This window comes from Tympanuchus pallidicinctus, unplaced genomic scaffold (assembly GCF_026119805.1).
Source record: "Tympanuchus pallidicinctus isolate F22 unplaced genomic scaffold, pur_lepc_1.0 scaffold3, whole genome shotgun sequence".
NCBI classification, from domain to species: Eukaryota; Metazoa; Chordata; class Aves; order Galliformes; family Phasianidae; genus Tympanuchus; species Tympanuchus pallidicinctus.
Window position 1 is genome coordinate 81059360 of NW_026294747.1, and position 14087 is coordinate 81073446.

The following is a 14087-nucleotide window of genomic DNA, read 5'->3' on the forward strand; positions in this document are numbered from 1 at the left end:
CCAGTAGCCTATATTGGCCTCTGAAAGCTAAAAGAAGACATTCATGGTTATAAAAATGAAGAAATTATGCTGCAGTTGCAAAAGATTTCTCACATAGATTTATTCTTAAGATTAGGCATTGTTTTTCTTAGGTCTGTCTTATTCTGACCTGAATGACAAAAAACAAAGCATCGTATGTTAGTTTGGTTCATTTGTTCATTTTATAAATGAATTTAAATGAATAAGCATGGGGATTGCTGTTCATTCATAACTTATCTCTGCTGAATTGTTCATGACTTACTGATTCCTATAACAGTATTTGCTTCCACAAGGAAAAAAAAGCTACTCCCAACTGAGAGATCATTTTCCTTTGTTACGTGTTATCAGTGCCCTGCTTATTCATTTGAGTAAGTAATTGATAGTTTTGAGTTGAAAGATAATTGCTAAAGTGTCTGTTTGTGCAGTATTGATAGAAGAAAAATTCTGAAGTTGTTTCAAAGAATTTCTTAATTTACTGGTTTTGTTCTTTTAAGTGCAGTGCTTCAGATGGTGAGCCTGTATAATTGGATTAGAGCTTGCTTAGCTGAAATGGCAGCCAATGTAACAGGCAGTTTCAGGCTAATCCATGCAGTAGGGAATTAAAGACAGTTTCTTTGAGCTGTTTGCTTTTTCACCCAGTGTTAAATCTTTGTAGGCTGCTGTGTCAGGAGAGTAAGGCAAGATTACTGGAGGCATTATGCAGGATTACTTTCTACCTAAATTTCAATTCAATTTGCTTATTTCACCTTTTACTGGAATTCATATTTGGAATTGTTATTTTTATGCCATGAAATAGAACACCTGAGTACACTGCATATCTATCTAAAAATCCTGACTGGACTTCCTTCCCGTAGTTGTACAGACAGAAATTGATCTCTCTGCAACTTTTATACTATGAATTTTAGTCCTTGGTCCTTGGACAAATATATTTGGTAGAAGTTTTAGAATGGCTTAACTGCTCACTCAAATAGATAATAAAGTATATGGTCCCGTGTTCATTGTTTCATTTTCATAACTTAGTCCAATTGTTAGTTATTCCCTGAGATTTCACAAACAAGGAAAGAAATAGAATAAGGAGGAGACATTGGATAGGATTCTTGAGAAGGAAGAAAAGTGACAGTGATGATTATGGAGAAACAGAGAGGGCAACTGAATGAGAAAAAGTGCAGCTACTGGATGTAGTTAAGGCACTCCCATGTTACAAGTATGAAAGCAAAGGACAACCAAAGGCTTGAGCTAGGAAAGAAACATCCCGGGATGTACAATAAAGTGGAAAACATTAGGGGTGAGGAGGGAAGGAAGAATAAAGAAAGTGAAATAAAATGTAGAAAGAATTAGGAAAAAAAAAAAAAAATGAAATTGCAGAATGAAGATCTTTTTGCTCAGGCAATATTTGGAAGTAATCCTGTTCAGTGATAAAGTGAGCTTCTCAAGAGGAGATACTGGATTCTCTGGACAGTTATGACAAAAACTAACAATCTGGCCAAGGACTGCTGGGATATCTTGCAAATTTTCTTTGGGGTAAATGACAAACTCTCCATAAATAGTGGTGTATAGTTAGACTTACTAACTCTGAAATTAGCCATGTAGAAGAAAAGTCTTTGTGTATGTACAAAGCATTTGGGGTTTTAGCTTGAAAATTTATGAGGCTGAGTTTCGTATTTCCAAAGACAAGAAAACTCATGCACTCAGATTAGTTCTTTGTTGGTGGTGATTTCTGATGTGGGAAATTTAGACACTGAGTGGTGGGTACCTCACTGCAGACTTATTTAAGGAGAATAAAGTAGAGATGCACTGATAGTTCCACTGGTAAATCTTGTTCTTTATATGGAAGTTTTTGCTTGATTAAGACCATATTTAGTTAATAATCCTTTTCTAAATTTATCCTATCTGGAAGCCACATTATTATAGACTGCAGCAGGATTTTGTTTGCTGTTTTTCTGTAATTAAAATTTTCTTGCAAACTGGCCTACCTAAAATAAACTTGTTTTTGCTTCTGCCTACTAATTAATCCATGTTCAAAAATGAATCTAGAATTTCGTAGTTATGTTTGCATAACAGTTTACATTGAAGTCCTTCAAAAAGTCAATGGATTCTGTTAACGAATGTTCACCTGTGTGGATTTTCTAAGGGAGCATAACTATCACTTCTCAGTTGTGGCTAATTTAGTATTAGTTCTTTTGTTAGTCCTGTGATAATGTTGGACATCCGGTACTGTAGAACATCTCTTCTGAGCAATGCTTAACTGCATATAGAAAAAAGGTTCTCTGAAAAGGGCATCCTGTTTTCCATATGCAGATTTCCTTCTTTCTGTATCATCTTGTAGTATTTCCTCTGAATAACGTTCAGCAGTGGAATTCATTTTGATTTTCTGTGAAGTACTTATGTCTAATGTGTTATCATTGTGGTAGTAGCTGCCTAGGTGCTAGTTGGCTATAAAGGGACTTCAAGATGTTTGTTCTGTGTATTTTAGTCATCAACTATGTTCTTAGCAAAGAAAATATTAAAGAACAAAATTTTACTGCTAGAAGCAATTACCTATAAGAAAAAGCATGACTGGTCAAAGAAGGGTTAACTAGCAACCTAAAGTCATAGTGAAACAGAAACCTATTTCCGATTCCATAAATTAATGGTAGAACTGATGAACACCTTTGTGTTGTGTTGCTAACAAAATGTGTATGTGTATATATATATGTATATAATTATTATTTTTAAAATTATTTGCTTTTAAACTGAACCCCTCTGATGGGCTATTTAAAATTGCTGACCAAAGAATAATAGAAGCATAGAGCGTGGATGGCTTAATAATTGAAGGTTTTTTTAATGAATTATGGTTGGTCAGGTTTTGGGAATAAAGCAACTGAAGAATGACATTGAAGTCTTACACTGTTGGAGATTGATGTGTGCGCTCATAAGATTTAAGTTTTTTAATTGATTTTTAGCAAGGGGTGGATTAAGCTCTTAACTCAGAAGACATATCCACTTAACTTGAGTTTATTTGTCCATCTTTCTGTAGCTCTCTTTGAATAAACCCCTTGGTAAATATACTTAGTATTAGCAGCCAAAGAAATAACTAGACTGTTTTGAAGGCTGAAGTAGACAGTTTTAAAAGATTATTTGTGCTGCTAGAAGATATTGCACAACTAAACTGTGACAGATTCCCATTAATGTTGCCTTTGCTTCGGCAAAGTGGATTATATGTCCACATATTTGTTATCTACATAAGGAAAATGCATAACAGTGCAATTTTTCCTGGTTTTGAGCAAATTAATTTGCTTTTATTTAAATCCGGGATTTCAAGGAATTTAAGGTGACCTTTGCTATATATATTCAAACCACATTAATGGACACCTCTTATGTTTTTTGAATACTGTCTATCTTCTCAGAAAGGAATGGAAAATATCTTCTTTAATATTTGTAGATTGCCATCGTTGTAAATATTTTAATATTTTGTTTTAGCCGGAAATTGAAATTTCCACTGCAGTAGAAGATTACAGTTCTGAGGTAAGACTGAAGTAACACTTCCTTTCTAACTTTACTTTTGACTTTTTCTTTTACATGTTTATTGAAATGCTGTACACTGTTTTCCAAAAAGAGGAAGAACGAAAGAGTACACGTGATGTTATATACAAAGCTGTTTGAGATCATTACTGGTATGATCAATATACCATTAAAGCAAACATTTTGTTGACTTCATAATAGGATGGGTACTATTATCAGTAGTACTGCGGATTTATGAGCTGTTGTAACATTGTCACCATTGTGGTTGTAGTAATGCTTTGTATTGCCATTGAGCTGTGCATAATTCCTTCTAATTTGCATTCCATCTCATTTGCATAAAAATATTTAACAAGTTGATTATGTTTTAATGAGTTCCAAAGTAGCTGTTGCTCAAACACTGGCTGGTCATCACTCTGTTGCTGGTAGGTGGTGAGTGAATGCCTTTGCATCATTTATTTTTCCTACACTTCTTGAACTATTTTTGTCTCAACCCATGATTTTGTCTTTTTCCAATTCTTTCCCCATCCTGCCTGTGGGGGAGAATGAGTGTCTGGGTACAGGCCTTAGATACTGCACACCAAGACATCCACTATGTGTCCCTGTCACTTAAGAGGGAAGTAGGCAATATGAAAATCCGTTCTTGCCAAATAAAACAGTTTATTGTTTGTAAGGAGAAACTACTTCATGTTCAACTGTGTGATGAGAACATTTTTGCAAGAAATAGCTGTAGAATATCTGATTCCTATAAAAATTGTTTATAATTAAAAAAAAAAATAAAAAATCATGGTTCAAACATGAGCTTTCTGTAGTTATGGTCCACTTTTTGTAGTGCAGCACTTTTGCAAAATACCCCAGAATCTTAACTTTGGCAGCTAGTAAGAGAGGATCAGGTAATCAACATGCTTTCATTGCTGAAGTGATTTGATTTAGGACACATAGTGTTCTTTCCTTGATTTAGCCTTTTCTAGGACAGGATCACTGTACTTCTTCTTAGCCTCTTGTGAAATCACTGTTATAAAATTTTTCCATAAATTTTGTTTTAGACTTTTTAGTTTGAGTTTTTTTATCATATCTCTCTTCCCCATTTAGATTCTTTCTTTCCTGCATCTTCCTCCTGTCTTGTTTATAAGCATTCTCACTTTCTTCTGCTGTGTTAGGAGAAGATGCTTGGGAGTGCACTGAAAATATTCCTTCACATTTATTGTTGATTACTTTCAGACATTGATTAGTGAAACAAATGGACCCTTGGTCCAGTTATGATCATTGTTACGGCATGTTAGATGTGATGCAAATAGAAAAAAAAATCTGAGTCAGGCACATCTGGGTTGAAGAGTCCAGTCCAGCTGTTTGACAGTTCTGTAAATGGAAGAAAGAAGTAATAAATGAAAGACTGAACGGTTCAAAGGGTTGAAGCTTAAGTGAGGAAAAAAGTCGGATTAAAGGTTTAATATTTGTCTTAGATAAAATATGAGTTATTTTGTTCAATGAATTAGAAGAAGGAAAGAACAAAAAGAATCTGAGTTTAAATGTGGTAAGATGATTGATAGTGCAGCATGTCACAGAGTTTGCCATTGAAAGTGAAACAAATACACTTTTTAATATCTGCTGTGACCTTACTGTAACTTTTTAGAATATATACATCACCACAGTATGTAATCATTGCTAAATGGAGTATGGAAAGAGTGAACCTTTGAAAATAGTTGATAATGGCATTGATGTTCATTTATCTACACACTCTCTGTATTTTTTGTAAGCTTCCTTTTAATTACTGAAAGGACCTGACCCCCATTTTGGAATTCTTTGAATCCATCCATTTGTACAAATACAAGTCTTTTTCATCCATCTTTTTGTTCATCTTTCAGAACAACTGTGTTCTCTGTAGTGGTTTTTGTCAGAAATTATGTTGAAGTTGGGGCTCACAGTGAAATAAGTCATAAATCATTTGCTTTGTTATAGTTGTTAAAATAAGCCATATGCTTTTAATTATTGAGCCCCTTCTCTTGGGGATTTGGATGAAATTTAGTGATGAGCACATCCCTCTTTGAGAGGCTTTTTATTACCAGACACATGGTTGTAAGTAGTTTACTAAAATATATATATATATATATATATATTGAAGGAACTAGGGAATGTTTCTATCAAAATTCTTGTGTTACAGGATCTTTTTTTTCATATGGTCTCTTCTCCAATGTTCTTCTGTCATCTTTCTAAATACCTACACTGTTAAAGGTGGTACTCAGACTGAAGATTGACAAATCTTTTATATGACCCACTTCCTTTCTGAAACAAATTATTCAGTTTGAGCAAGAATGAAACCTACCTGAATAATTTTATATTAAATGATTGTGGTGATTATGTATGTACATTTATGGTTTAACCTCCGAACTAAGGGAAATCAGGCTTTTTCAGCAGTTAGTTGTTTGGGCTTTTTTATAACTATGTAAGGTAAAATTGTTGCTGTATATTTTCTATATTCCTTAATTTTTATGGTATTGATGTAATCTGCATGGATTATTTTTTTCTCTCAGTGCCTCTTCCCAATTTGCAAACTGTACCGCAAAAAATGTAGATACGAAAACTTACAAAATTATTTTATTTCCCTTTCTTGATCCTTATTTCTTTCCCTTTTCTTTGTAAATGCTAATGATATTCTATATGTTAACCTTTATGCATAGTCATCACACAAAGAAATCTTCTGTTGTGTTTTAATACTGTATGGAAAAATACATTAAACCATAATATTTTTGAAGACTTGTTTTTTGTAAAAAGTTACTAGCCTTATTTACATTCTATGATTGTCATTATTTTTGAGAGAAACTGAAAATTATTTTCACTTACAGAGTTTAAAAAAAAAAAACAAGATTATTTTCCCCAGTTGTCATAATTGCTAATTTTAGCTATGTTCCATAAAGTCAATTGTGATGTAACTAGAAAATTGATTAAAATCCTAAGAGCACAGTCAAGCAGTGTTTGAGGCCTAAGTATTAATTCTTTTAAATAACCAAGTGTCCAAAATGCACAAGAAAAGAAAAAACTAAAAACATTAGGTAAAATGTAACTCTATTCCAGATACTTTTGTATGTTTCTACTACTAAATCAAAACAGTTTTCAAACCAGAATTCTGCTTGCCAGTTTATAAGTGGTTAAATTATTTTCATGCATTTGGATATTTTTTACATTTTGCAATGAGTGATCACTAAGCCCAAGTTTGCAGTATATAAGGAGAATTCTCTGTAGCATGGACATCACTGTTACCCGTAATAACATATTTTGTGTAACAACTCAGTGTTTTTGAGGTATGCTTTCAGGAATTCCAAAGTCTAAGGAACATTAGCAAGGCTGTGTTGAATCTGTAGTGAAGTGCAGTGATTTCATAAATTTAATCCTGACCTCTGGTGGCAGTTGTCATAAATTGCTGCCTTATTTAATGGTGGAAGTTTTTCACTTGTATTTTTCTGAAGAAGCTTGTGTTCACTTGCCTAAGCATATGTATTTACTGATGCAATAGAAATTATGTTTTTTCTTTTAGACTAGAATAGACTACAAATTGTATTTATATGTTATAATATTAGTAAATACCATGCTTGTGAATTAGTTTGAAAATACAAGCAAGGAAGAAAACTTGAAGTTAAGATGTCCTTTGGGGGACTTCCATAACCCACATACCTTATGTTCACCCAAGCAGTTGTTCCTGAGTAGCAAATGTGTTGTAAAATTGAGTTTTTCCTTACATTGTGGTTATTTTTTTATGCAGTTGTATTCAGGGCTCATTATTCCTTGCTTCCATTACCTTCCTTTATCTTATCTTATGTGGTTTGATTTCTTCTTGAAACGTGTAATTGTATTCTGTGAATATGTAACTAAGCACTTCATGAGACTTTAAGGTATAAGGAAATTTCAGAGTTAAAGGTGAATTGCAAAGCTTTAAAAGAACAAATTAAAAGATGGCTTAAAGAAGAACTGTGTACAGATTAACTACAGGACTCAGGAGACAGTGCCTGAGCCCAGTAGGCCTTGTGCAGACATCTGTTAACACTGAAGTTAATATCTGAGACTTCAGGCTTCCTATATAGTAGAGGAGTAAGAAATTAATTTTGAAATGAGGTATTTTGAAGCTAACAGCCTGCAGCTGCTCACAGGGATCCCAACCAGACAGCGCTCAGAGTGGTGATCTGAGGCCTTTTTGAGTAGATTACAGTGCACAGTGATGTCCTGTTGCTGTAACTTGCATTTTAAAAGGAGGCATAAGAAATTTGAAAGGAGAAGGTGTGGGATGAGAAACAGAGTTGACTAAGGTGTTACTGTGGTTCATGTCTGTTACAGCTAACAACAAGGCTTCTGTGACATGAAGCAGCATTTCTAAAGTTCCACACAGTTGTTTGGATATGCTAAAATCCCTTTTAAGATTTTTTTAAGCTGCCAGGGAGTCTGGAACATCTAATGAAGGCATTTATGTCTGCCGTAGCAGAGCTTATTATAAAGCGTGTAAGAGTCACTGGTTGTTCCACACTGAAATGATTCATGGGAAGAGAAGTGCGTTCACTTCTCTGTGTGGTAGCTTACAAGAATCATACACTACATCTTTATCAATTAAGTCTAAATTAAATAATGGTTAAAAAGAAGGAAAAGAAGTTTTAATCCGGGCCATGAGCCGGAATCCAAATAAAGACATTACTGCCAGGCACTCTGTAGACACTTGTATTTCTGAATGAAAAGCAAACATCTGGCAAAACACAAGTGATGTGCACTGCCTCCATGAGTTGTCGGCACCGACGTTTGCTGAAATCTTATTTATTCTCTCTAAAATAAGGTACTAATAATCTCATTGTGATGTCCTCCTTTACATTGAGGAAGTCAGGAATTGAAAATGGCCATGTTTCAGCTCTGCAAATTCAAAGCTAATGCGGGATTATTCTTTCTCTTAATACAAATTTAATAACAATATTGATCTCATCAGTAGTGCACTTCCATGTCGGGTAACATATTGATTTGCTCAGACATGATGGTCTTTTGTAAATAAGCCTAATCTTAACTGTGGCAGGTATCTGAGCTATATAGCCCCCCTCCTTTTTTTTTAATGTGAGCACAATATTCGTATGTGAAATGGTATGATACCTTTCCATTCTAGTGCTGTTATTTTTTTTCAGACTCTAATGTGATGCAGAGCTCTGAGGAGAAGTACGGCTTGTCTTGCTTTCTTGTTTTAAGACATTGGTCTGCGATTTTAAAAGCCTGCCTGTCTGACAGTTTGTCATGAATACAACAGAAGATTCCTTTTATGTTGAGTTCTTAATTATTATTTTTTGATATATAACTACTACTTTGACTTGCACTTACTCTTTGGAAATTCATCATTACTGGGTTGTACGCTCTCTAGAACCAAAATCTCATGGAAGCTTGATATGAGTGGCACTATTAGGTGAGTGAAAGGATTTTTCACGAGTCTCATGTTGAATGTGCAATTCTTGCTATTTTTCATTCTTAAAAAATTCCTTCAGGCTGTGAATGTCAGTTTATGACACTGCCTTTCATCTGCTGTAGAGATTGGTGACTCTTAGAAATAGTAGATTTGGGGTAAACATATTTTTGAAAACAACTATGTTTATTAATATTTAGAAATATTAAATGTGCAGTTTAAAATGCAGTATTACTATAGACAAAGCTTTGCACTGACCTTTAGATCTGAATTCCTTTGTTTTGTATGTATGCTTACGTGTATTTTGGTTTTAGACAGTAGAATCTGTTTTTGTAATTTTGGAAGGGGGCTTAACTTTTGCTTGTGCTAAATTCAATTCCAAAATCTTTCAGAAAGGTATTTTGTATTTCCAATGAAATAAATTTTTGTAGCATAAGAATTCACATGACTCTGCAGGAATCATCGTATAAGGTTCAAACAAATTAAAAATAGAAATCAAGCTTTATTTCAAGTAATAATGTATTTAGGAATTGTCTTTATACAGGTAAATGGTTGCAGTTTTGTGACAAGAACAGCTATACCTACAGACTTGATCAGGGTACAGTACTGCAAATTGAACTGTAATACTAATAAAGAATACTAAAAACCTTGAACAGTTCATTTTGAACAGAAACTGTGTTGTTGACTAATACTTTATTTTGCATGCTGTGCTCTGTATCTGCATTGCTTGTCATATGAATATTGTTTACCTTTAAACTTGAAATGCAAAATGTTTTACTACTTGTACTAAGGCTAATGTTACAAAGCAGAACTTGCAGAACGCTTCATGCTTTTGAGATGTGAATTATACTAACAAAGGAGGTTGCCATGACAATAAGATCTTCAATGCTGTACTATATGTTAATGTTCTACAGTGCCTTTTGATACAGAATTTGATATTCGAGTTTACTTATCTTTAAAAAGCATAAAAAATGGTATGTTAAGGAACTTGGATTAATTTAGGAAGAAGAATTTGGAGTTGGAGAGATTTGTTCAGAGCATGGAATGCAACACTCTCTGGTGCAACTAAAGGTGATGGAGAATGAATTGGCTGAGAAACAACAAGAGATTGAAGAGCTAAACAGAGAGCTAGAAGAAATGAGGGCAGCATATGGTACAGAAGGATTGCAACAGGTATAATTACCTTATGTTGCTTTCTGCTTGCTACTCGGTTATGTGCAAAAATGCAAAGTGTCACCTGAAAGAATTTACTCTTAAGGGCAGATGTTCAGAATGCAGTCAGTGTGTGATATAGAATTATGTGTAATTTCTTTTAATCATATACCGTGTGTTCTATTATTTGAGTGGCATTTTCATTGTGTGTCCTTTCTCTCTATATTTTGTGACTAAAATTTCAGCATTCTTTGCAGTGACTTTCTTTGACTCTGAAATGGGAAGATGATTTTCTTGAAGAAAAGTCCTAATTCTTGTATTCTGCAGATACTCCATTTTTTAGTACCTTCTTGTTCCTCAAAGATATAAAATAAAAATAAAAATAAATAAGGTTTTACTTTTTAAGGAATGGTATTGCTGAGTTGATCCTTGAACTAAAAAGGTGTTTGTTTCCCTTTTGTTTGTTTTGATCAGGCTTCACAATCTGAAATTACAGGGCCACTGTACCAAGATGTTCGAAGAGAGATTGAATAACTTGCAATTGTGTGGAAGTATTTCTCTAGTTAGAAATACCATTGGCGTATAACATTAGATTTTAAAGTGAAGAATATAAAATATTTTTTCTTCCAGTTTAAGCAAGTTCTACATTCTTTAAAGTCAGTGCTATGTCATGCTTCATGTCTTTAGTTTCTCCTTTAATTTGAATTCAGATCATCATGGTATGCCTGCCTTTGCTTTGCAAAGTTCTACAGAACACAAAAATTGTTTTAAAATTGAGTCATTTTCAACTTCATTATTGCTGTGCAGTTATAATTTTCTGCTGTTTCCATTTGTACTTTATCTGTGAAAATGGATGTCATGTTTTCCACTACACTGAAGTAATCTTTGAGTGATCACCTTGCAGGTTTATCATTGCTTTGTCTGTTGGTGAATCCCTGGTGTTGTCTTTTAAGTCAGACTTAGCTTCTAATTATCCATTGTGTCCATTGTGCTAAGTGTAATATTCATAATTACAGCATACTAAAGAACATAATGTAATTTTAGTTTCAAACAATCATGTTAGTAGCAAAACTACTGCTAGTTTTGCATGAGAAAGATTAAAGTGGAGATGTTTACATTTTTAAATGACCATGACTACTTTTTTTAAAAAAAAGTTAAAAATCTGTTAAAATATTTTGCAGTACAGTAATGTTTAAAATTGTTTTTAGCTGCAGCATGTTCTTCATGACAGTGGTACAGTGTGTAATATCCCTGCTGACAAATGCATACAGTGTATCTTTCAGAAGAAGCAAAGAATTTTTAAAAGGAGCAGCTGCAAAAGACACATTGTGTGCATTATCTCTGCCTGTTTGTTAAAATAAAATGGCAGAATAAAAGAAATTGAAAGGGAACATATAACAGTGGGTAGATATGAACAGATAAATTTTTAAATTTCTTTGAGCAGATGCAAGAGGAAAGATAGGACACACTTAAGTACCTGATCTATTCCTAAATTTTCTTCATTATAACAAGCATCTGGTATTTCCACTACATCTGTGCCTTTTAAGTTAGGAATTCCCCACAGTGTTCTGAAAAGAACTTCAAAAGGTTTTTCTTGAATTTTCATAGTTTAGCATGTTTAAAGGCCTCTTCCTTTGTATGTCCCATTGAAAAATGTCTCTATCCTCTAAATCAGTAAGCTGTATCTGGAGGTATAATTTTACTTCAAGGATTGGCATATGATCTGGAGAAACGTCTTTTTGAGAGCATAGTAAACTAAGTAGTTGCAGAAGGCAATGAGTGATTTGAGAAATTTTCAAAGCATAGAGATGAAGCATGTACTAGCCTTGAAGGAGTTCAAATTGACAAAGTGACTTGAAAGTGAATAACAAATCTGTTTATGTACTTAAATACAGTTCCAATTTTTATTGTAGGATTTCTTACTACCTGGATTTTGTTACCAAACAAAAACAAAAGCAAAAAACCTTGCAAAAGAATTTTTTCCTGTCCTTTTATAATTTCTTCATCACTACAAATTACAAAAGATGAATCTATTAAATACATTGCATCAGATGTGCGACTTGAGCTAATTTTCTCTTGCAGTTATATGAGTAAGTTCTGCAATGTAAGATATTGAACGGCCTCTCTTTTATACCTTTAATAAAATGAATGCAATTTATTGCACCTTTAGTGGGAAGTGGCATAGCTTGCATTTATTGTGGGAAAAGTACGTAGACCTGAATAGTTGGGCAAAATTGCTGATACTTTATAATTAAGTACCTGGACTACCTTTGTGATGGTTTGTTTATGTGGCCATTCTCTCTAGTTCTAAAGCAAATTCTAAATTTAACTTCTCAAAATCTCAGATTTTGTCTTTTGATGAGTGTGTTCATGGAGAATTTGTGCACTGCTGAATGAGAATAAACAAGTGTTTCTGAATTACTTACGTGTAAGAGTTTGTGAAAGCAAATTCCCTGGTATGTCTATGTGACATCTTTTTAGTAGAGTGGTAAGGGAATAGATATTCCTGCTTAACAAGAATAAGCTGTTTTTTCTATCTATGGGTTTGATGTGTATTACTAGTTTAAATTTTATCTTTCGTAGCTGCAAGAATTTGAAGCTGCTATCAAAAAAAGAGATGATATCATCACTCAGCTTACCACTAACCTACAGCAGGCACGGAAGGAAAAGGATGAAACTATGAGGGAGTTCTTAGAGCTAACAGAGCAAAGCCAAAAACTGCAAATCCAGTTTCAACATGTAAGTTACAGCACTAGCAAGTTTATTCGGTTTTTAAAATTGGTGTCACTTTGGAGGATACATAAATAGCTGATTCCTGCAGAAGCAAAATTTTGTGATTTTGTGTTTTTGGAGACTTGGTTCCTTGCTATAGATCTGCAGTCAGTTTAACAGTCCTACAGTCATCATTGTAGAAGATATAAAATAATAGAGATGAGTCTGTTTTCTCTTTCTCTTTAGTAATAGCTGCCGATAAATAGTGGATGATGACAGCTATCTTAGGAAGAAAAAGCTCATGTAATTACTGTTCTTAAAGTTTTGGGCTGAAATCCAACTTGTTACCTTTCCAATCAAAACAGCCAGCCATTAGCTTTGGTGTGTCACTGTTTAATGCTCCAGTCCTATATTTTTGGATAAAATCTGCCTCTTGTGGTGTTCATTCCTTTTAATTACCAAATTAATTAATTCTGTTAATAAATTAAAGTTGGATTTGGGGAACAGTAATTACGAGTAGTTTGTCTTACCATTTGAGACTTTTCTGAAACACTGCTGTTCTGTGCTAGTTCACTGTAAAACAATTTCATATTAAATTTTTTTGTTGATTGTAATAGTATTTCAGTTCCTTGTAAGAAACTTTCTAAAATGTTAGGATTATGTTCGTGCTTATGAGGTGTAATAAGAAAGTGAAAATCATAGCTGTCTCTGTAATCAAACTGCTTCTTGTAATCTTGATTTATTTATTTATTTTTTAATATATACAAGTTACAAGCAAGTGAAGCGCTAAGGAACACCAGCCACAGTTGCACAGCTGCTGATTTATTGCAAGCCAAGCAACAGATACTTTCTCATCAGCAACAGCTAGAAGATCAAGAATGTCTGCTCAAGAATTACCAAAAGAAAAATGAAGAATTTGAAGTTCAGATAACACATCTTCAAGGCATGATCAAAACATATGAAATGGTATGTTCCTTACCAGAAATGTGCCTTTGCTATTCTGTTTCCTTTTCATGATCTTGTAGTTAGTCTTGTTGAAATTTTTTTGGCCCTTTTTAAAGACCCACATCTATTAACATATATATTATTTACTTAGAATTTTCAGCTTAAGTGCTTATGTCAACAATATGTATTGCATTTTTAAAAACTGCAAAACATTTACAAGAATTATTGAAACTATACAACATTAAAATGCCTTTATTAAATGACATTTTGTTAGAAAAAAATTAGAAGAATTTGCATAAACAGTCTTCTGTCACATGGAATTAATTTCTTATATAAATTAATA

The 14087-nt window shown here is 33.5% G+C and overlaps 1 protein-coding gene across 4 annotated transcripts in view; it reads left to right on the plus strand.

The window, feature by feature from the left end:
- AKAP9 (A-kinase anchoring protein 9) overlaps window positions 1–14087 on the plus strand; it is a 100655-nt gene that overhangs the window by 26641 nt on the left and 59927 nt on the right. For 2 of the 4 annotated variants that reach the window (XM_052695692.1, XM_052695694.1), the window contains exons 3-7: window positions 3478–3522; window positions 9480–9533; window positions 9938–10108; window positions 12671–12826; window positions 13568–13765. In XM_052695692.1, coding sequence (XP_052551652.1) covers window positions 3478–3522; window positions 9480–9533; window positions 9938–10108; window positions 12671–12826; window positions 13568–13765 — 624 coding nt within the window. The remainder of the gene's footprint in view (window positions 1–3477; window positions 3523–9479; window positions 9534–9937; window positions 10109–12670; window positions 12827–13567; window positions 13766–14087) is intronic. The other 2 variants (XM_052695695.1, XM_052695696.1) reach the window with 2 other exon arrangements.